Below are 22790 nucleotides of genomic sequence, written 5' to 3'. Positions count from 1 at the left end.
TCGCAACAGTGGTTGGCAGACTGGCCTCGAGTGAGTGCCCCCTGACGTGTGTGTGTGCAGGTGAAGGACTACTCCGGCACCTACCGCATCCACTTGGTGCCGTGCACGGTGCGCGAAGGCAGCCCGTTCTCGGAGCCGATGCGCTGCACGCCGCAGGAGCCGGTGCCCTTCGAGCTGCCCATCCACTTTCAGCAAGTTAGCGACCCGGTGCCCACCCGTTTCTCGCTGGACACGCAGTTCCACATCACCCGGCGTCGCGACGTGTGGTTGCGGCGCCCCGAGCAGCAGCGCCCGGACGACGACGACGACGTGGACGTCTCCTTTGCTCCCGGTCAGCACTTTCTTTTCTTTTTTGTGTATTAACAGGGCCGCCCCTTCACCCGGAGCGAAAAGACGAGGTTTATTTCTCTCTTTCATTACACCAGTGATATATTTCATTTCCTTATTTCATTACCCACAACGCCAATAAGCGTTACGGTTGACGAAGGTGTGTATTATATTTCCTCCTCGCAACTTATTTCTTAAAACCACGTGTACAGTATCAATGTGAAGCGTGGAGCCTATGAGGATTTTTCGCTAGTCATCCGTTTTAATATCTGCTCGCGCAGCCGGAAATACACAAAACGAAGTGAAATGTGTTCATCGCACACTACAGTCATGCGAGACAAGGAGGAACGGAGGGGAGGCTGCGTAGCAAAGTTGTGTATGAGACAATTAACAGCTGATATCTTGCGTATATGAACCAATCGACAGCATGTACCGTAATTGCGTCTCGTATAAATCACTCTTCTTGCGTCACGAAATGCCCCTTCAAGACGAGAAATGCCAGGAGAAAATAACGTCCTCGTTTTTGTATTTACGAAGGCTTGATAGGTGCCCTTTAGGACCTCTCGCTGCGCGACAGGCGAATGATTAGTACAAAAAATTCACCCGTGACGTCACGAACGGTACGTCAGCATGCACCATATCTTTAGGTAGCTGGGTACTGTGTGTAATATACAGCTTGTGCCGAGTGCTCATTTTGTATTTTCGGGGGCTGGTGAGTGGCCCTTCAAGGCATCTCGTTGCACAACAGGCGAATGAAGCGGTACAAAAAAATTGACAGGTGACGTAATAAATGGGACGTCAGCATGTACCACGTCTTTAAGTAGTTGGATACTGTGTGTAATATACAGCATGTGCCGACTGTTGCAAAACTTTCACATCAAGTCATCGCAATGCATGGCATTCTGTAGACGATCAAAATTTAATTTTTCTACTTTGAATACCATAAAGAAAAAAAAAAGAATAAATACTTTAATAATATTGGCAGAACATTAAAAGTCTACTCCAATTATTTTATTCACGCACAGTCTGGGCGCTATGTTAAAGCAATTATTGCTCCAGCCATTCAAGAGTATGTGACATCCCCCAGCAAGCTAAATAAGTCTCCCAAAAACATCTTCGATTCAGCAGATACACGCAAAGAGCGTGCATGAAGTACTGATTTTATGAGAACTAAGCTATAGGCTTCGCATCAATACAATCGTTTAAAAATATTCATTGCATTACCCAGCATGCGCCAGGCTTTCGCCTTCAAGTGTTACTGAGTGTGCAACTTTCTACAAAACATTTAGTGTAATCTCTACAAGCCTGACCACACGTACCTTTTGCAGCGCGTCAGCGTATGTTTTTAGTACGCGACGCCTCTCCGTAGAGAGAGGGCGTGGCTTCGTGTCCAAAAGCCACGCGCTGACAAGCTGTAACGCCCACGAGTGGTCAGGCATAAACTAACGAAAACTCAGTCCTAGCCGCGAGATCGACAGATGCTTGAAACACGTAAGCCATTGGGCTACGTCACTCAGCACTGCAACTTCCGTAGATGCCGTAATGCCGGGAGTGACGTTGTCGGCCAAACGTTGAATTATTACCGACTGGCCGGTGGCCTCCGAGATGGTGGGCGCAACGCCGGTTTCCCTTAGGCCATCTGAATCACGCGGGAAAAGCTTGTTTCCAGAGGTGGGCGTGGCCCGGTTTTTTCTCCGCACCGTGGCGCTGCTTCGTATGGTCGACAGGTGGTATGGACAGATACGGCAGGTGGTATGGACAGATACGATTCCAAAGTGGCACCAATATCTAAGATAGGAAGAGTCCGGGGCATAAATAGACGTAGCCGCGAGCGCCGAGCCAATTCAGACATAGGGTATATGCACATGCAGGGTGTTAGGAACAGGCTGAAGTGGGAAGAGATAGAAGAACAGCTAAGGGAAGAGAGGCCGATGGTATACGGTTTTGTAGAAACACATCTCAGGGACATGGAACAACCTCCGAACAATCCGGACTACGCGTGGGAATATTGTAATAGAACAGAAGGCAGCAGAAAGGGGGGTGGTATTGGGGCACTCATTCATAAAAGTACAGACTGGCAAAGGTTCAAGCAGGAGTGCAAGGAACATTTATGGCTAAAAGGGAAAGTGGCAGGTCAAATGACACTCCTTGGTTTCGTGTACTTGTGGACGGGAGCAAAGGCCAGAGAGGAAAACCAGGCAATGGTAGAGTGTATATCAAAGGACATTCAGGACTTAGGAAGAGAGTGCGAGATACTTATACTAGGAGACATTAATGCACACATAGAAGATATAGATGGGTATACCGACCCGACAGGCAAAATGATCATGGATATGTGTGAAAGGCTTCATTTGATCATTTGCAACAGTACCCAAAAGTGTGAAGGGCAAATAACATGGGAGGTAGGAAGGCTGCAGTTGACGATAGGTTATGCACTGATGTCACATAGGATGTATGATAAGCTCAGGGGAATGCACATAGATGAAGGTGGCTCCAGAAGCCTGGGTAGTGATCACAAACGTATCAAGCTAAGTTTTGTAGAGCAGTGAAAGTGGGAAGGAGACAAGATGAGCAACTACAGGAAAATTTTTATCCAGAAAGGCAAATTGAAATAGCCACTAAACAAATTGAGAAAGTAATCACGGAGGATAATAAGACAGTGTGGACATACACGAATCTAATTAGACTCTTTGAGCTAGAGCTTGCTAAGACGCGGGACAAGTCACGCCGGAAAAGAAGACACAAACCCAAAAGTTGGTGGAATGCGGAAGTTAAGAGAGCCATAGCAAAATGTCAGGAAGCCTCTTGGGAACACAGACATGCTAAGCAGCGGGGTGAACCGACAGATGATGTTGAAAGAAAATGGGAAACCTTTCTAAGCTGTAGAAGGGATGCTTCTGATCAATGAAAAGATTAGAAGAAAGGGAGCTCAGTGGCTGGCAGAAGTACACAAAAAAGATAGATAGGCAGCTGCGAAATTTTGGAACCATCTAAACTCTTTAAGAATAAGACGAGCCTAGAGCAGAGTTTTATAACTACAGCCCAAGGTGCTAGGCTAAAAGGGGACGAAGCTACTGAATATATAAGAACAAGGGTGACAGAAAAATTTCAACAAAGAAGTGCTTTATGCACCACAATAGACAAGGACGAACCAAATGGTTCAATGGCTCCATTTTCACAACGAGAGTGGGAAAGGGTTGAGAAAAAGGTTCCTAGTAGTACATCAACAGGCCCAGATGGCATTCCAATTATGCTGATTAAGACGTTAGGTTTAAAATCTAAGCAGGCTTTGAGAGAGGCAGTGAGCAAAATAATAATCGATGGTGAAGTTCCCGATGGATGGAAACTTAGCAGGATGAGCATGATCTGTAAAGGAAAGGGGGACAAAGCTGACATAAACAACTACCGTCCTATAACAGTGACATCAGTGGTCTACAGGCTGGCGATGCAGATTATGAAGGAAAGACTGCGGGCATGGATAGAGGATGAGGGGGTGCTGGGGGAACTGCAGAATGGGTTTCGGAAACACAGGAGGTTGGAAGACAATCTGTTCTCACTGACGCAATGCATCGAAATAGCAGAAAAGGAACTCAGGCCCCTGTGGCTAGCATTTTTGGATATCAAGGGAGCGTATGATAGCGTGGTTCAAGAGGACTTGTGGAGAATACTAGACACACTGGGTGTGGAAGATGGAGTCACTAATCTTTTAAAAGATATCTATAAAGGTAACAAGGTCGTTATAAAGTGGGGAAAACAAGTATCCAAGCCTGCAGAGGTAAAACGGGGGCTTAGGCAGGGGTGTCCCCGGTCACCCTTATTATTCATGATGTACCTACAAGGATTAGAGGCCCAATTAGAGGGAAGTGGACTGGGCTTCAACCTCTCTTTAGTCAAACAAGGAAAACTCATTGATCAGGCACTACCAGCATTAATGTACGCAGATGATATAGTGCTAATGGCCAACAACAAGGAAGATTTGCAGAGATTGATGGACATCTGCGGTAATAAGGAAGATAGGTTAGATTTTAAACTCAGTAAGGAAAAATCAGCAGTCATGATTTTCAATGACAACGAAGGTAGTGAGCTTATAATACAGGAGGTCACGCTAGAGATAACAGATAAATACAAATATCTGGGCGTATGGATAAGCAATGGGACCGAGTACCTGAGGGAACACGAAATATACGTGATGACTGAAGGTAACAGCAATGCAGCAGTGATGAAAAATAGGGCACTGTGGAATTACAATAGGTATTATGTTGTGAGAGGAATATGGAAAGGGGCTATGGTTCCTGGGCTGACGTTCGGCAATGCGGTCTTGTGCATGAGATCAGAAGTTCAAGCAAGATTAGAAATTAAGCAACGTTAAATAGGTAGGCTTGCTTTAGGAACTCACGGGAATACACCAAATCAGGGAGTACTAGGTGATATGGGATGGACATCATTTGAGGGCAGGGAAGCTAGCAGCAAGATAAAATTTGAGAAGCAATTGAGAGAAATGGGGGAGGAGCATTGGGCTAGGAAGGTTTTCAGCTACTTGTACAAGAAGAATGTCGATACATAATGGAGGAAGAGAACCAGGAAATTGACTGGTTAATACTTAGAAAACAGCAGGTGGCCAAACCAAGAAGAACTATCGGTTAAGAAGATAGTGAAGGAAACGGAGACTGACATGTGGAGAACGGGCATGATTGTGAAGTCCGCACTAGAAATCTATCGAACTTTTAAGCAGGAAATCGCCAAGGAAAGGATCTATGATAATACTCGGGGTAGTTCTCTACTGTTTGAGGCCAGGACGGGAGTACTGCGAACCAAGACATATCGGGCCAAATACGAAGGGGTAGACACATTATGCAGTGCGTGTGGAGAGGAAGAAGAAACTGCCGAACACTTGATAATGTTCTGTAAAGGGCTTCACCCTATAGTTCAGGATGATGGCGCAGAGTTTTTCAAAGCACTGGGTTTTAGGGACTGGGAGGGCAAAATAGACTTTAAGCAGGTAGACTTAACTAGAAGGAGGTTATCTGATTGGTGGCTAAAGTCAAGGCACGAGGGAAAATTAAACCCTTCACTGCAAAGTACGAATCCTCAAACTCACTTTTTAAAGAAAAAAAATAAATCTAGTTTTTGGTTCATTAAGTATTACGGCTTGGTGGCGCTAGCCACCGCCCGATCTAAAGGGTACAGCCATATCCATTCATCCATCCATCCATCCATCCATCCAAAAGGCTGCCGCGCTGTTGGTAAAGCTTGCATGTGGCGAGAAAAAAAATGGTTGTACGCTTGTAAATAACTTCGCACTCATTTGTGAATGTCGGGCCAAAGTAGACGAGAGGCAAAGTCAATGTTTGGGTGTGTATATTTTTATATGGCCATTTTTTTGCTCTTGATTTGCGCCGTCCATATTAGAGCACTTATAATTGCAATGCTACTGCAAGAGATCCCTATGTGCTGGAAACTTACTGTACGTCGAAGTTTGCAGGCTGTATAGTATGGAGGGCACTGGCGAAGAAAAAAATGACTACTCGATGAACAGGCGAAGTCAGAGGAGTGCCACGTTCTACGCTCACGGGTCGCACTCGATTAAAAAGGTTGCTTTTTCTTTTTTTTTTTCATGGAACTAGTGCTGCTTTATAATGTAACGCCGTTTCAAGAATCCTGCCGTCGAGCCGCAGGCAGGATACAGGGAGCAGGGGGCAGGCGGTCGCCATGCGACTAGGCTATGTCTAAACTGAACGTCACTGCGACGACCACGGGCTGGTTACAGACACGTTTTCGCACTTATGGTCACCCGTTCGCACTGTGAATTTTACGGTGTTCAGTGATACGCTGGGTAATGTAAGAAAGAACATCGAAATGTTTTGCTATTTCAATAAGTACGCAACACGCGTTCACTTTGGTGTACTTAGTGTGAAAGCAATACAAAGCAGTGACAATTTGCACTTTTTCTTTATTTAGTAGCCTACCTCGGCGAATACTTAGTTTTCATTCGAAGGACGCCGTTATGCTACATGTGCAACCCTTTTCACTTGGATGGAGTTGAGAGTACAGTAAGTGAACACGACACGATATTACTATTGTGCTACCAAAACACAAGTAAGATTAGGATGCCGAAAAAGGAGACGGTGACAACTCAGACACTTTCACTGTGAAAGATGTGGGGAGTGAATGCATAGAAGCCTTATACAATATTCCGATAAAATTACTTCACACGTATCTTATTTCAGTGACATGACCCACTCAGCTATCTAGAGAGTAACTGCGCTTCGTTAACCACCTCATGAATATGCTTACGCGATATAACAGCAAAATTATCAGTCAGCATAGGAGAGCAATACATTTAGTGACGATAATTAGTACACTAGTTCCCCCATACAAATCCAAAGGAAAGAATGAATATGAAATGCCTTTATATTTCTCAAATTGAGGTATTTAGCACCGAGACGAAATGGGCCGTAATTAAAAAAAGTAATACTGCCACAGACAAATTCATATCTCCTTACAATGACCTTTCAGAAAAATGCAGCAGTTTCCATGCTTTTCCTTGCAAATTGGACCAAAATAAATGCAGTAACAGAAAAAATACTTTCCTTCTGTTCAGCAAGAAGATCCTGGCAGTGATTCTTGCTCGTAGGCGGAGAAAAAAAAATCATGCACATGTTGCAATGCCGTGCGCTTTGCTGTATGTCATGTTGTCAGCCGCCACCGGAGCCCTCACTCAATGCGCCCTCTCGCGGTAGCCGGATGCGCTAGATGATACTCGTTGGTTTTGCTGGGGAGCGCGGTGATTGGGACGGCAGGAAAGAAACACACGCGCGCCCGCCATCTCGGAGGCCATCACTGGAAGTCCGTGTTTTGACGAGCCACCAATTCTTAGTCACTACTTCTGAAAATAAATGACGGCAGTCAATGACGGCGCAACGTTTCACGTGGTTCGTGCATTACTGCCGATGCAGGAAGTGCGTTATTTCCCATTCCGCCCGCTTTTGCACCTGCCGTACGACATACGTTGTTGAGTGTTCTGGCATTTCTGATTATTTTTTTTTACCTGCCTCGGTGGCGTAATGGCTAAGACACACGGCTGCTGACCCACTAGTCACCGGATCGACTCCCGACCGTGGCGGCCGCATTTTTGATGGAGGTGAAAATGCATGAGGCCCGTGGGCTTAGATGTATGTGCACAATAAAACGCAGCGCGGTCAAAGTTTTTGGAGCCCTTCACTACGGCGTCTCTCATAATCATATGGTGATTTCAGGACATTAAACCTCAACGAGTGTTATTATCAGATCATTTTTCGTCGCAAAATTACTTTTCAATGAGAAACGCTCTCTTGTCTTTCTTTTTCTTTGGGGGGCAGGGGACGGCGGCTAATACTTTTACGTGCAATGCTTACTGCATGTATCTTGTGCTTGATTATCTTATTATGTATCGCAGTTTGCGATGTGCTACCCGTCTTTGGTATTTTCGACATCGCTTCACTGTCGAACTTCATTTTTTTTTTACTGTGCAGAGTTGCACATCAGCTATTGTGCTCTTCTTTTTAATTTCAACTATGATACTTTTAACACCGGTATGTTGCCTGACCCGCTCTGCTCTCTTCTTGTCTCTTAAGGTTACACCTATCATTTTCCTTTCCATCGCTCGCTGCGTTGTCCTCAATTTAAGCTGAACCCTCTTTGTAAGCCTCCAGGTTTCTGCTCCGGAGGTAAGTACCGCCAAGACGCAGCTGTTATATACCTTTCACTTGAGAATGAGTGGCATGTTACCAATCATGATTTGAGAATGCATGGCAAATGAGATCCACACCTTTGTTATTCTTCTAGTTATTTTACTCTCATGGTTCGGCTCCGTTGTTAGTACCTGTCGTAAGTAGACATATTCTTTTACAACTTCCAGCGTCTCTACACCTATCACAAAGTGCTGTTTTCTACCGAGATTGTTGCGCATTTGCACATTACTTTCGTTTTCTGCATATTAATTTTGAGACCTACTTTTCTGCTTCCATGTCCATTGCAGTAATCATGATGTGTTCTTCGTCTCTTGAGTTAGTCATCAAGCCACTGTCATCAGCGAATCACAGGTTACTAATATACTCTCCATTACCTCTTATCCATAACTGTTCCCCCTCTATGACCATGACAAATTCCTACAAACATGCAGTGAATAGCATTGAAGAGATTATGTCTCCCTACCTAACACCCTTCTTTATTGCGAATCTGTCGCTTTCTTTGTGTAGAACTATGGTGGCTATGGATCTACTGAAGATTTCTTCTAGTGTGTTTATGCAGGGTTATATGGTGCCCTGATTCCGTGTTGCCTACATATGGATATCTCAACTTCTGATACTTCAACTTAATTAAACGCCTTCTTGTAATCTATGATGCATATGTATGGGGGTTGGTTGTATTCAGTGCATTTCTCTATTACGGGATTGATAGTATAAATATAGTCTATGGGGGGGGGGGGGGTAGCCTGTATACGAAATGCTGCTTGGTCCTTTGGTTGATTGAACTCTATAATGTTGCCTTAATTCCATTAGCTATTTTTTGTAAATAGTCTGTGGAGAATTGACAGTAAGCTGATTGGCCTGTGATTTTTCAAGTCCTTGACGTGTCCTTCCTTATTGATTAAGATTATATTGGCCTTATTCCAAGATTCTGGTATTCTTCCTGTCAAGAGACACTTCGTATATGAGGAGGCCAGTTTTTTTTTTTTTTTTTTTTACAATTTCTCTGCCATCTTTCAGCAGCTCCACTGTTTCCTTATCCACGCCAGTGGCTTTGCCTCTTTGCATTCCTTCTAGGACTTTTCTTACTTCACCTGTCGTTACTGTTGGGATGTCGAATTCCTCTGGGTTAATGTTTCTTTTTGCAATATCACGCTGGTTGTTTCTGCTTCCATACAGCTCTCTGTAGAAATCCTCCACTACCTCGACTATCCTATCAATATTAGTTATTACAATGCCTTCCTTTTTTCTTAATGCGAACATCCGATTTTCGCTTATGCACAAATTTGTCCCCGCAGATTTTAGGCTTCTGTCACTTTTTACAGCCTTCTCGATTCTCTCTATTTGTACCTTCTGACGTTGGCTACCTTACGTCTATTAATTAACTTCGAAAGGTCCACTAGCTCTATTTTGTCGGTTACATTTGAGGCTTTCCTAGCTTGTCGTCTATTAATAAGATTTTTTGTCTCCTGAGATAGTTTGCCAGTGTCCTCTCTAGTAACTGTACTTTTCAACTTTTATTGCACACTCTTCGATGGTAGTAAGATTCTCGTTCATTGTGTCAACAGTCAGTTATCTCGTTCAGTGCCTTTAATCCATTCTGAAGTGAAACTATGAATTCCGGTACTTTCCCTCTCACCACTAGTTCATTAATTGGTTTTTTTGTGTAACAGTTTTTGATTTTCTTTTTTTTTAAATCTAGGTGAATACGAGCTTTTACAATTCCATGGTTACTGCATCGAATATTGCCATCTACTTCCACATCCTGTACAATGCCTGTGTGTGCACAGAAAATGAAGTTTATTTCAATTTTAGTTTCGTGTTTGGGACTTTGCCACGTCCACATATGGTTAGCCCGTTTTCTGGGGAAGGTATTCAAGATCCGTAACTCATTACGTTCTGCGAACTCTACTCATAACTCTCTTTCTCATTCCTAGAGCCGATGCCAAATCCCCCCCCCCCCCCCCGCATGGCCTCTGGCCTGTTTCTTGCCTACTTTGGCATTAAAGTCGGCCATCAGAGTAATATACTGTGACTTTATTAATGACTGACTCTACGTCTTCATAGAAACGTTCAACCATCATCAAGGCTCAATTTAGGTGCTTAGGCCTGTATCACCTCCATATTGTACCTTTTGATAATCTTAATTATGATACTTGCCACCGTCTCACTGATGCTATAACAAGAAGAAGAAATGGACAATGGCAGGGCGTGTCGCACGTAGGCAGGATAACCGCTGGTCATTGTACCTGACTGGATTCCTAGAGAAGGAAAACGAACGAAAAGGAGACAGAAAGTTAGGTGGGTCGATGAGATCAAAAAGTTCGCTGGTATTACGTGGCAACAGAAGGCACGGCACCGGCTTGATTGGCGCAGCATGGAAGAGACCTTTACCCTGCCGTGGGCGTAGTCAGGTTGCTGCTGCTGCTGCTCATGATGATGACGATGATGATAATAAGATAATAAAGATGATGATGATGATGATCGTGCTCTATGTAACCTCTCTTTCTACTGCTCTCTTCTTGATATTCAGCAAAAATAAATCAATAAATAAAACAGTTTTAAAACCTCTAATTTAAAAAGCCCGACTTTACGAAGTTCCCAATCTAATGAAGGAGGAGGATGAAGAAACTTTATTATTATTTAAAATCCGGTGGCCTCGGTGGTGCGGATCCCACGCCTAGGTGTCGGCCAGGGGCCCCGGGGCCCTGGCGGTGTCCTCTGCCTGTCGAATTGCCCATGCAGAGCTCAGTCGGTACAGCTCAGTTGGTACAGCTCAGTTGGTACAGCTCAGTTGGTACAGCTCAGTTGGTACAGCATCGGACGTGAGGTCGCAGGTTCGGTCCCTGCCCAAGACAAACTATCTTTTCAACCACTTTTCCTTCTTCACATTACCAGTACAATTACTTCTCATAACATCCCCCATACTTTCGTTGTAATATTGTCTACAATATTGTCATTAATATTGTATCTAACAAAAAGAACGAGAATGTACTTATTTCCTCAGCTATAACTAAATAAAGCAAGCGTCATCAACACTTATTTAATTGAGTTTCAACTGTTAACCTTTTATTCGTTCATTTTATTTTCCGTATAATGCGAAGGTGCCATAGTTTCGGGCAGCATTGAGCCTGATGCTTTAATCACTGCGGGACTATCGAAAAACTGCTACAGCTTCTCAACGGCGGCGAAAGACTTACTATAGCCATTACATCACATGTGGAGAATTTTCGTGAGCAGCACTTGTTAAATTTGTCATTCACTTTTCCTGGTTTTGTGCCATTTACATCACACAATCCAACATGGTTCTTTCCAGAAGAAGTGAACATTCGTCTTCCACTCTGCTGTAAGGCGAACCCAAGAAACCTCCAGGCTGTTCATGCGTCTAATACACGTGTGCCATGGTCAGCTTGAACTGCAGTTATGCTAAACCATGGTTTACAGTATAAACTGTAGTTAACATGAACGCATCTTGCCGTCGCTGTGCGTGCTCAGTTAGATCAGTTGACTATAAGCTACTTGCTGATTGTGCCGTTAGCGCGCACTCGGTAAGTTTAGTGGTACGAGACAGTCCTCTACACATTCACTACAGTGTACTGATTCTTTCCAACTTCGAGTAAGTGTTGAGCGGTTGCAGCTCTATGGGATGGCGGCACACCAACAATGCGAAAATATTTTCCCAAAAAAAAACTTGGGGCGACACCCTCTTGCTAATTCCGCCGTTGTCGCTTTTTGTGATTGTCCTGAAACTTTCCGGCACTGCCGACTAACTTCCGCTTGTCCATCATATTGCGAGCTTCTCAATTTACTGTGAGAGCCAACGGTGATTTTCTAGTTCGGTTTGCGATGACTACAGTTAGGAGACTGTTACGTCGGCCATGTAATGACCCTTATCCAAGGTTAGCCGTATAAGCGTATTCAGCTTAACCACGGTTAATGATGCCACTGTTGCAACGGTATAACCTCTTGTTTAGTTTGGCCGTCTTGCCCATTGGCTGTGCAGGTGACAACATTTATGGCAAGATAATGGTGAGCCCACTGCAAAGCCTGGGCCATTCGTTCAAGCTGTTCATCGAGAAGTGCTTTCTCTGCACGGGAGTCGACGGATACATCCCGCGCTACGACCCGGACAACGATGACTACGGGTGCATTGCCGAGTCGCCGAACCTACGTTACATCATCAAGATTATTGTGAGTAACTATTGCGTGAATTGGGATATCTCTATCTGACATTTATTGATCATAGTGGCTGCGAAGTATTGGAAGCTCTACACAGATGAATCGCTAAGGGCTAAAGTCAATTCTTACAATTTTCTTGTACATTTAAAAATATAGTTGTTGTAATTCATGTTATTAGGAAGAGGATGATAGTAAAATGAAACATGACAATTCTCGCAATACCCAACTTACCTTACTGAAACAGGAATCAGTGTAGTCATGGTAGGAAAACCTCCAGCAACAAGAGCCAGTTGAAGATTGCATGCTTCATGGATACGTATGAATATTCACGCAAGGTACAGTCAGTTATGTTTCTACTGCTTATTACATAGAGATAATGCCACTAGCGATGCTTGTGACGCAGGACAAGGAGTCATCGAGCAGCGTCTCGTCGCAGCTTCACGGCGCGCCCTTCAATGCCACGCTGGTGTCGCAGAGCCGCGACGCCGACCTCGCCGCCATCGAGAAGGACCCGGGCGCTGATGGCTTCTACTTCCTCGCGGACCCTCTCTTTAAGGTCGGCCCGCTTCCTTTGGCCTTGCTGAAGAAACGCTTAGGCGCTTTATTCTTTATCTCGCATGTACAGTCTGCCATCGGTCAGCTGAACCTTGACGAAAGCGTGTCGCTTAATTACGCTGAGATTAGCCTCTTGTGCTCATGGAAGCAGCCAAGTGTGGCTACATGGTTACTTCAAGTCTGACTACGCGTCGCCTCAGACCCACATGGGTCTAAAGCCCCGCCGCGGTGGTCTAGTGGCTAAGGTACTCGGCTGCTGACCCGCAAGTCACGGGATCGAATCCTGACTGCGGCGGCTGTATTTCCTACGGAGGCGGAAATGTTGGTTGGAGGCCCGTGTGCTCAGATTTGGGTGCACGTTAAAGAACCCCAGGTGGTCTAAATTTCCGGAGCCCTCCACTACGGTGTCTCTCATAATCATATGGTGGTTTTGCGACGTGAACCCCCACAAATCAATCAACTGGGTCCAGTCACCGGCTTGCAGTAACGAGAACAGTCACGTGCCGACGCTTCAATTTTTTACAGCGATACCGTTTATGTCCACGATCCTGGAAACGTTTCGCAGTATTATTATTATTATTATTATTATTATTATTATTATTATTATTATTATTATTATTATTATTATTATTATTATTATTATTATTATTATTATTACTATTATTATTATTATTATTATTATTATTATTCGGTGCCGTCTGATCGAGAGAAAAAACGCATATCAGTTTATTATTAAGCATAAGATACGCGACAAACGTCCTCAAAATATTTAACCACCGTGTATACATGTGTACAGCCGTGGCCACGTCTGTGTAGAGCACGCGAAGAGCCGGGTTTTACTCTGTGGGCCTAAACATCGAGGTAGTTTTGGGCTGTAAAGTGTTGTATCAGGAGCATGTCCGGCCTAGCTGTCAGGCTGACCACCTCGAGGTTGGCCCGAAACTGCTCGAGGTTTCGCCCCGCAGAGCGAGAACCAGCTGCTCGCGCGCTCTACAAAGACGTGGCCACGGCTGTGCACATGTATGGTGCATAGGTATGAAGGTATGAACCTGCATGGCGCATATGGGGCGTCATGTATGGTGCTCGTGTGTGGCGCATAATGCCGTTCTGTATACAAGTGCTCTATATATGTTCCACCTATTTGGCACAGCAGCAGCAGTCAGCAAATCCCCGGAGAGTTTCGATGATAAAATGCTTTTCTTTAAAAATGCATATATGGATAAACTCGCTTTGGCGTATATTCTTGAATTTCGCCCTTCGTTGTCTTCAGTACACAGGCTTTATTTTGCCGAGAATTATGTGGACGCGCGGACACTTGCCTTATACAATTGCTGATCTACAGAACACCAAATCGAAGACATCAGCATTCACCTCCCAACAGTCCTACTGTTCACACATATCCCTGTACAGAATGAATAATCACGAAGTTGGTGCAAATTTTCAGGCTGTTGCGTACGAGCTCACGAATAGGGCGCTTCCTGTTGGGCGCTAAATGTTCAAGCATGCAGTGTTTAGCGTGGCACTGGACTGTGATGTTACCGTATTAACTCAATTCTAACGTGACCTATATTGTAACGCTAGGAGTGACATTTCGTAGAACTTGTTGGGCTAGTCGGTGCATGTCTAACGGAAGGAATGAGGCGCGTACGAGACCAACACAAAAAGTGACATGGAGGAACACTCTAAAAACTGTGCAGGGTATCGCAGGAAAGAAGCCAAGCTACTCTTCAGAGTGTTCTTCTACTCGCGTAAAGCATCGGATAGAGTGAAATCCATGTTCACTCTGTATTAAACGAGAAAGTGAAACTCCTTTATACTTCGCTCTAAGATTGTCCATACATTTTTCAGGCATGACATAGTAAACCGCAGTTATACTCAAGCTCCTGATCTATTTACCGATGCGCCGACACACCGCGAGTGACTATCACTACTGAATAGCCACACATATACGCACAAAAATTACTGCATTTGTTTGTTGTGCTGTTGGAGACGAATAATAAAAAAAATCACAGCTTTCCCGCAAAGGTGCAACAATAAACGCGATAGCAACAAGTTGTAAGGTCACGCGCAGAATTGCAAGCAGGTCTAAACATGCCGTGTTTTTCTCACGCACAAATGACACACGAAACGTACTCACAGGTACAGATGAGTGCGAATAAGCGTCTCAGTTGTTACTTCACTGTATCTGAAAAGCGCGCGCTTTTCGTAAACCGAGACTGTGCGACAATTGAAGTGACCTTTGTGCGCCTGGTAAGTACAACAGAATCGTTCCGGTGAAAGCGCAAGGCCAGCCAAGACGTACGGTTGTCCTCACTGCGAGATAAGCACACGCGGGAGGCCCACCCTGCCTTCTCCTCACGGGGCAAAGTACGCGTGGGCGATAAAAGCGCACACCGCCGCGTCATCACAATGTGGCGACGTGCGCTCATTGCGCCATCTTGCTGGTGATGCTGAAAACACGATAATTCCCCCCCTAGATGTCCGTCACGAGTGTTAAGTGGCAGATATAAATAGCTTGCCGTTTGAAGGTTGAAGGAGAAGCTCTTTCGTGGCTCAGTGGCTAACGCCTCGCACTCACAATTCAGAGGTCTCACGTTCGATTGCGTGCGCCGGAGTCTTTTTCTGAATTATTTTTCTTTCTTGCGTTTTTATATGTATATAAACGTATACATATACGGCGAGTGACGGAGACGTCGTTGCCGACGCCGGCGGCAAGAAACCAGCCGAGAGTCTTCATATAATTGATAAAGAGAAAAGCGTTTCCAGTGCCTTCTAGTGAATTGCAGCACACTGGAAGACAGCATTTGAAGCATTTAATATAAGCGTCTTTAGCTGCGTATTTATGTAGGTTAATAAGTTAATATGACCATGTGGAATTGTTCACCGATCGAAACTAAATTCATACTGTTATACCATTCTCGCTATATTAATATTCATATTTCTCGCCATGAACGTCGCACACGAAGGATGGTCCCGTAAGCCTTATGTGCGGTACACATAAGGCTTACGGGACCATCCGGGACAATAGTGAAGTATTATGTTAGTATTCGCAGAACGTGAACAAAATGACCGAAAGTATATGCGAGTGGGTTACAAGAACTGGTCTGCTCAGTGCACAGTACAAAAGTGCGATGCTTCCTACTCAGAAATGACACTCTGCTTAGCGAGTCAGTGCGAATGCCGTCAGATCATTGGTTACGATATTCTTTTTTTTATTTCAAAACGCGGCGAATGGGCGTTGTGATCTCGCAAATCACAAAACAAACATATAAAACGCATGAACTGCAATCTGTTCGCTTGTCACGCGCGCGAAGGCACTCAAATATGCGCTTCTAAACAATAACATGCTAACAGACCACCAACATAACTTGTGACATGGAAAAATAAATGCTAAAGTGCTATCTTTCAGCGTGGTGTTATCGTTGGCACTACGTCGAAAGATAACATTTTAGCGATAATTTTTATAAAGAAAAACAAAACAAATCAGCGTAGAGTGGTAGCGTGTCGGGCTCGCAATCTGGTACGTGCATCTAGGGGTTGTGGGTTCAAGCCCCACTCAGGAATATTGTTTTCAACGTTTTTTATATCGTGTGTCGTAGTGCTTTTCTTTAGCCATCATTATGGTCTGCGCGCGAGGTAAACTGTAAAAACAAATTATAAATTCCAGATTTCACCCGCGTCCTACTATTACTTTCGGAAGTCGTAAGGTGTACTACTACCTTCGGTGAGGTCATGCTACACTGCTTCAGACAGCGTCATGTCACTCTATTGAGGTGGAGTAGTTTGACCTTCTCTGGGGTAGTCGCCATACTCTACTTCTGAAAAAGAGGTGATTTACTCTTGAAAAGAGAGGTAATTATGGGATAAGAAAATACTCTCCCAAAAAGAGTGCCCTGCAATCTTATAGTTTTTTTAGTGGAACGCCTTATTCGTTCCGTTAAATAATGACCTTTAGTTACGTCTAGAAAACAAATTCGCCCTCATTATCAATCACGACGGAACTTCCGGACTATGATACGATCCAATTTTTTATATTTAGTTTTGTTCTTTTTTTTAATTGTGACGACCACATTTGCTGGGAGTATAAGCCATGGTCAAAAAGGCTGTCATCCCATTTGACTCTTCTCATACTAAACTACGGAAAAGGGGATTCTTTCATCATGCCTCAAGTCGTACTCCCTTAAGGTCAGCCTTAGCTTTGACCACCAGACTTCGCGCTTTCTAACTTCCGGTTTGCCTTCCAACTTGCTCGTTGCCGTTGCTTTGTCCCTTCTCAAGCAGATTGGGGTTTCACCCAGCGCGCCTACACGACAGAGGTCCAACAAGTGTGTTGTAATGCCCTACATTCACACAATATCACACAACTTTTAGAGGATATAGGCTCAACGCATGACATAGACTTCGTCTTCACGGCACTTTTTAAGCTTTCCCGTTTGTGCATTCTCGCAGGTGAAAGAACAAACAAAACAGTCTGTGGAAAGAAGAATAAGAAACCATTTGTCCCCTTTGCTATATTATTGGTACTTAAAATACCACTCAGTTATGGTAAAGCTTACATCGGCCAAACGGGCCGGTGTCTTAATGAGAGACTAGGAGAGCACTGAACTGCGATGAATGCTCTAAATGATGGGGCCCACTTTTTTGCCCATTGCAGTACGTGCGGCTGCGATGCACTTTACGAGCAGACAGGTGCCATGGGTAGGGCAAAGGGCAGGCATGAAAGAGAGATCGTGGAGGCGGAACAGATTAAGATTGCTGCATAAGCGTTTACATCAGAGCTCCTTTGATGCATCTGATTTTGAAAAAAAATAAAAAGCTTGAAAGTGGTCAAGCCTATACAAACTCAATGTTATCAATGTCTGTTCACTCGTTTTTTACTCAAATATTTTTTTGTTTTTGTTTTGTTGAGTAACAATCTGGTGTCGCTGCATGCGCCTGCATGCGCATATGTTTTCGTGGTGAGACGCTTTCCGGAACAAACTCAGTAGCAAAATGAGCGTCGTCCTTCTAAGTATATATAAACTTCTTTTCCTTCCAAGCCTTCGCTCTTCTATGCCAAAATGTCAAACCAACTAGCCCAACAAATCACTATTTTGAAAAAAAAAATACGATTTTTGTATTCGGTATTTCACTGTAACGCCAGAGTCGGCTTTAGGTAGCATGGATCTGGAAAAAAAATTAAAGAACCCTAAAGCTTCGCCTTTACGAGTCGAACGCGACAGCGCCACCCTGTTCGTAGTGCGTACTTCAAACACTTAGTGCATGAAACCTTTTCGAATTTACTCTGCGCCCACTACGTGGCCTTAAGCGAATAGGCGCAGTAGCGTGTGTACTTTTCGTAGTGAGGTACCGGCTTTCAACCACGGAGCCATCATGATAATCGCATATCCTGCACCCGTTGGCAATGGACGCTTGTACCAGGCATTAGTACTGTAATATCTGACGTGGCATTGTGAAGCATGTACACAGGACGCGTGTGTTTGTGAAGCATGAAAGCTACTTTCACTGCATTTCCAAGCAGATGAAGTCCTTTTCACTGTTTTTATAAGCAGAGACGTGACAATGTGGTACAACATATGCTGGCCATGCAAACAACCTGGGTTCGATCTCCACTTGGACCTAAAGAACCCTGAACTCTACTCCAAAGTTTTTTATCACTTTTTTTATTTTATTTGCATCGTTCTAAATTTTTCGTTCATGCATAAGAAGATGATTTTTCGCTCACAATCAACGAAGCCGACGCTAGAATTTCTGTAAAACGAGCTGTTTAACGCTACCATGTTGAATGAAACCGTTACAGTTGAGTAAGTAAAATTGGAAGAACGGAAAGAAAACAAATCAGCGCAGCTTCGTGGTCAGTGATGAAACAGCAGAGCTGTTGGCGTTACTTTCGGCAGGGTATTACATTTTTATGTTTTGCAAGTCTTTTGGATATGTTGTATCTCTGCTCTTTATAAAACACCCTTTGTTAAGCTTTTATGTGGTAGTCTTATTGCATCTTGACCATATACCACTCCTACTCACAGGTTTACAAAGAAGTCTTCACTCAAGAAGCTTTGATATGTTGTATCATGCTCTTTATGAAACACCCTTTGTTAAGCTTTGATGCGGTAGTACAGTGATCCCCTTTTATACCCACACTGTATCACGTGGTAACGCGCACGTCATTTGTTGGGCTAAGTGTCACCCTCTAAGCGGAAGTTGTGGGTATTCGTATTCTACCTTGTGGCACATACGTCTTTATGATGATGATAGTTTTCTGATAGGCTTATAAATATGCGTGGCACATACCTCACATACCTGTATGTTGGGCTAACTGTCGCCTTCATTATTTTCTAGTTGACCATTGGCAAGTAGAGTGGTTTACCCAAGCGCATGCCCTTTTATGATGCCCACAAGCGGTACAACGGGTCCCGGACATCAAAAGCTCGACAAGGAACACCTTCACTGTTAAAAAAAAATAGAAAGAAAGAGGCAGCAAGCAAGCCACGTCCACTTCCGCTCTAGAGCGCATAGCCCAGCCGCACCCGATCGTGTGCAGAGAGTCGTGGCACGTCTTAAGAAAGCGAGTATACCACACCTCGAAGTTACAGACGTGTCGGTCGTCGGGAAGTACGAGTAGCCCGTGCTTGACTGTGCCGAAATTCACGCCACTTAATGCAAATATTAGAACATTTTTTTGTTGCTGGACCGGTCGCGCAAAGTGGGGATGGCCAAATTTGTGCGCACATAAGTCACTGTTGAGAGCCAGGAAAAATGCGGGCGAGACTGGCCACATGCAGCTTTCTGCAGAAAGCCTGCATCACATCGGAGGGTTGCACACTCACTGTCATGGCTGTTAGTGGTGTTAATTGACACTCACATGTTTAAAGGCACAAATATACCGCATAAAATCAGTGGGGGTGATGACTGCCGGGGCCGCTCACTTGGTAGAGCATGAGGAGCGTTATTTAAAGGTTGTAGGTTCGCTTCCTGGTGGCGGAAAGCTATCTTTCCATCCAGTCTCTCTCCTTTTGCATTTTAATTACCACAGATAACATCGCCAATATTTTCCTTGGCTCTCTTGACTGTTCGTTAATGATGTGACTCACACACGCAGGTCGCCTCAGGGACCCTTTGGTTCATCCATTGCATCTACACGCTTCGCGGTAAAGAAGGCGTCGGCTCCAAGAGGTTTGGCAAGCGTCACGCACCGGCGGGCGACTGGTTCCCCCAGCAGCGCCACCGTCGGTCGGTGCTCGTCGAGAGCATCGGAAAGGACGGCCGGGGCACGAACATGCACCAGATCGTGCTCTCGGACGTTCTGCAGAGCACGTGGACGTATCGGTCAGACGGCGACTCGACGACCGATCTGCCGTGGCTCATGGCACCGTGCGTGCTGGTGGCCGCGTTGGTGATAGCGCTCACAATCGCCGTCGTTGTGTGCCGGAAGCGACGCAGTTCCGCCAGCCTGACGTCATCCGGAAACGGTGCGGTGACCGTGTGCTGTTCTGGAAAGAGCCGCGTCTGCGCTTCCGGCTACTCTCCAAACATTACCGCGACGGAAGTGTGAGGACACTTAAGAAGTGCTCCATGGGCACCGAACGAGGTGATGCCAATGGTTCGAAGCGGCACGAGCGTGGAGACTGAAGCACCCATGATTCAATGCATCTATACGTGTGCACAGCTGAAATCCTACCACTGGTTGAGAGGCTGTATATCTCAGTTCAACGCTGTGCGTTGTAAAACCAAGCGAACATTGACATCATAGTCACTTTTGAAGACGAATGGTTCCACACCATAAATTAGCTGTCATTACGCGCCACCTCATTGGCATGCACCCAATGAATATTGCAGCCTTTCAGATTACCGTATTTGAGTCTTTCTCGTGTTATTAGAATGTGATCTTCACGGTTATCTTAGCATTCAGGTCTAGATTGTTTGTAGCATTCAAGAAACCTTACTGTGGGTTCGCCTTCCATGACAATCTTAACTAAGCGGGCAAGTAAGATTTTTATAGAGGCTGCCATATCAGTGCCCACGCAAGTGTCTTTGCAATGTCTCTAAAGCAGCCTATGTGTATATAAAGCTTGACAAATAACGCTGGATGTCACATGAACGAAAAACAAAAACCTCACAAGAACGTGAGTATCTCGTACTTTGCGTTTTCCAACATGGAGGAGTGACTTCAGAAAGATTGCAGAACAGTGCAAGACCCAAGAGCTTCAAGAATTCATCAGTTTAAGCCGATCTTCCGTTCGAGGCACCTGGCAGTACCAAATGAAAGTAAGCAGTCTTGCGCCACAAGTTATTATACACCATCTCCGTGCCATAACGAAAACTGAACTTTGGAGGAAACGCGCCAAGCCCGGTGGCCGTTCCAGCTCGTTTTTCCCTTCACGTGTAGATGTGCTTGAGTGAATGGTGAGTGCGAACTTGCGAAAACTATTCGCGCCGGTCTAGAGTGCAGATTTCATGTCATCTTATCACTGCCGACCAGAAGCTTTTGGTTAGTACAAACAAGCTTGCCCACAGCGAGCAACGTCTCTGGACACTGTTTCATCGTGTGCCCTACATCTCATCTTCAGATATGTGTGCCTGCCACAAGTGAGGATCACGTTTTCTTGTGTGATAAAGTCGTTCTCCATATACGCAAAATGCTCCTTCTTTTATTCGGCTCTGATCGGAATTCTGCAGCACTGTTGATGGCGCATCAACTCCAACTATCTTCGATCCTAATACGGATAGTTCAGCCGCGTTTTTCTTTGCCTGGGCATTTGTAAGTGTACGCCACCGAAACAAGACACTGCAGGTAAAAACACAAATATGGCCCTTCGATAAACATATGAAGAAGTTAATGCATAAATGAACAGCGCGTGTGCCATCAATTCAAACTCACGGTTTTGACAGTGTCAGTTTTTTGCCTGTAAGACTGGTTCGAACAGTACGTTGCCGCTTTATTCATTGATTGATCGATCAAATAATTGATTCATCTAGTTTTAGGTTTTGTTACAATACAATATTATAGGTGAAGGAAAAAGCTATTTTAATGACTTGAGGAAGTCCTTCGCCTCCTTACAAACACAGTAGCCTAATTTCGGGCACATTCTCAACATTGTAAACACTTCAACACTGACATAAACACTTTGAAACTTCTACTGTAACATAGTAACACTTAACAGTGATATTTTTAGTGTACAGTTATATAAAGTCCAACAATTTTAGACAAAGAGTCTAAGATCAGAAAATACCATACAAATCAAACTATTTTACATTGAGAATATCAATTTGCATATTGTTACAAACATTTAAGAAATGCGGAAGCTTATTACGAGCCATTTTACGACCGTAAGCAGTCTGACAATGTGGGAAAGTCTATTTCTCGGGTTTTCGTATGTTATATACGCCGTGCGCCCTCTCGTTCGCGTGCGTCACTGCAGCTGCCAAAGCCGTAATTGCTGCAGCGTGACACCAATGTTACGCCCTCTAAATAAAATCGTAGTGCTCCTTCTCATGACGATAGTTATAGCGCGAGAACAAAACGACGACACAGAGACGAGAAGGACAAGAAGGTCTTTCGTGTCCTTCTTGTCTCTGTGTCGTTGTTTTGTTCTCGCGCTATAACTATCGTCATGCCATACCAACTAGCCCAAGCTGCCACACTTCTAAGCTCCTTCTCAGCAGCAAGGTGAATATGAAATGTTTACTGATGTCATAACAGCCCTGCGTGGCCTACTGTGCGCTAGCTCGCTGCGTCGCCAAACGCGACAGGTGGAAGTGTTCAAAACACCTAACAAAAAAGTAAGTTATAACAAAAAAGTACCTCATTCCTGTGACTTCATCTTGCGAGTTCTGACTTGTCACGTATACGACACCCTTTAACGGCACACGTGGTGCTGTCATTCAAAATTATTATACGCTATTTAGAGAGTTGCGGGATCCAAAACATAGTTAACAAGAGAAACATGGACTGCCGGTCGAGTTGGGAATTCATCTCAACGGAGGTGTGCAAAAAAAATTGAA

General features: G+C 44.5%; 2 protein-coding genes across 2 annotated transcripts in view; one reads left to right on the top strand and one right to left on the bottom strand.

Annotated features, from left to right (window-relative positions):
- The window catches only part of LOC119177990 (FRAS1-related extracellular matrix protein 2), a 290210-nt gene extending 268785 nt beyond the window's left edge, over positions 1-21425 (top strand). Inside the window, exons 21-24 of the mRNA XM_037429165.2 lie at positions 61-331; positions 12058-12245; positions 12637-12789; positions 19888-21425. Coding sequence (XP_037285062.2) covers positions 61-331; positions 12058-12245; positions 12637-12789; positions 19888-20340 — 1065 coding nt within the window. The 3' untranslated portion in view covers positions 20341-21425. The remainder of the gene's footprint in view (positions 1-60; positions 332-12057; positions 12246-12636; positions 12790-19887) is intronic.
- Positions 10670-22790, bottom strand: part of LOC119177980 (uncharacterized) — a 44828-nt gene continuing 32707 nt past the window's right edge. Inside the window, exon 5 of the mRNA XM_075882254.1 lies at positions 10670-10900. Within this exon, the coding sequence (XP_075738369.1) occupies positions 10859-10900 (42 nt within the window). The 3' untranslated portion in view covers positions 10670-10858. The remainder of the gene's footprint in view (positions 10901-22790) is intronic.

The sequence above is a fragment of the Rhipicephalus microplus genome, chromosome 2 (assembly GCF_043290135.1).
Source record: "Rhipicephalus microplus isolate Deutch F79 chromosome 2, USDA_Rmic, whole genome shotgun sequence".
Taxonomy (NCBI): Eukaryota; Metazoa; Arthropoda; class Arachnida; order Ixodida; family Ixodidae; genus Rhipicephalus; species Rhipicephalus microplus.
Note: the sequence above shows the minus strand (reverse complement) of the source record. Positions and strands in the feature narration are given on the sequence as shown.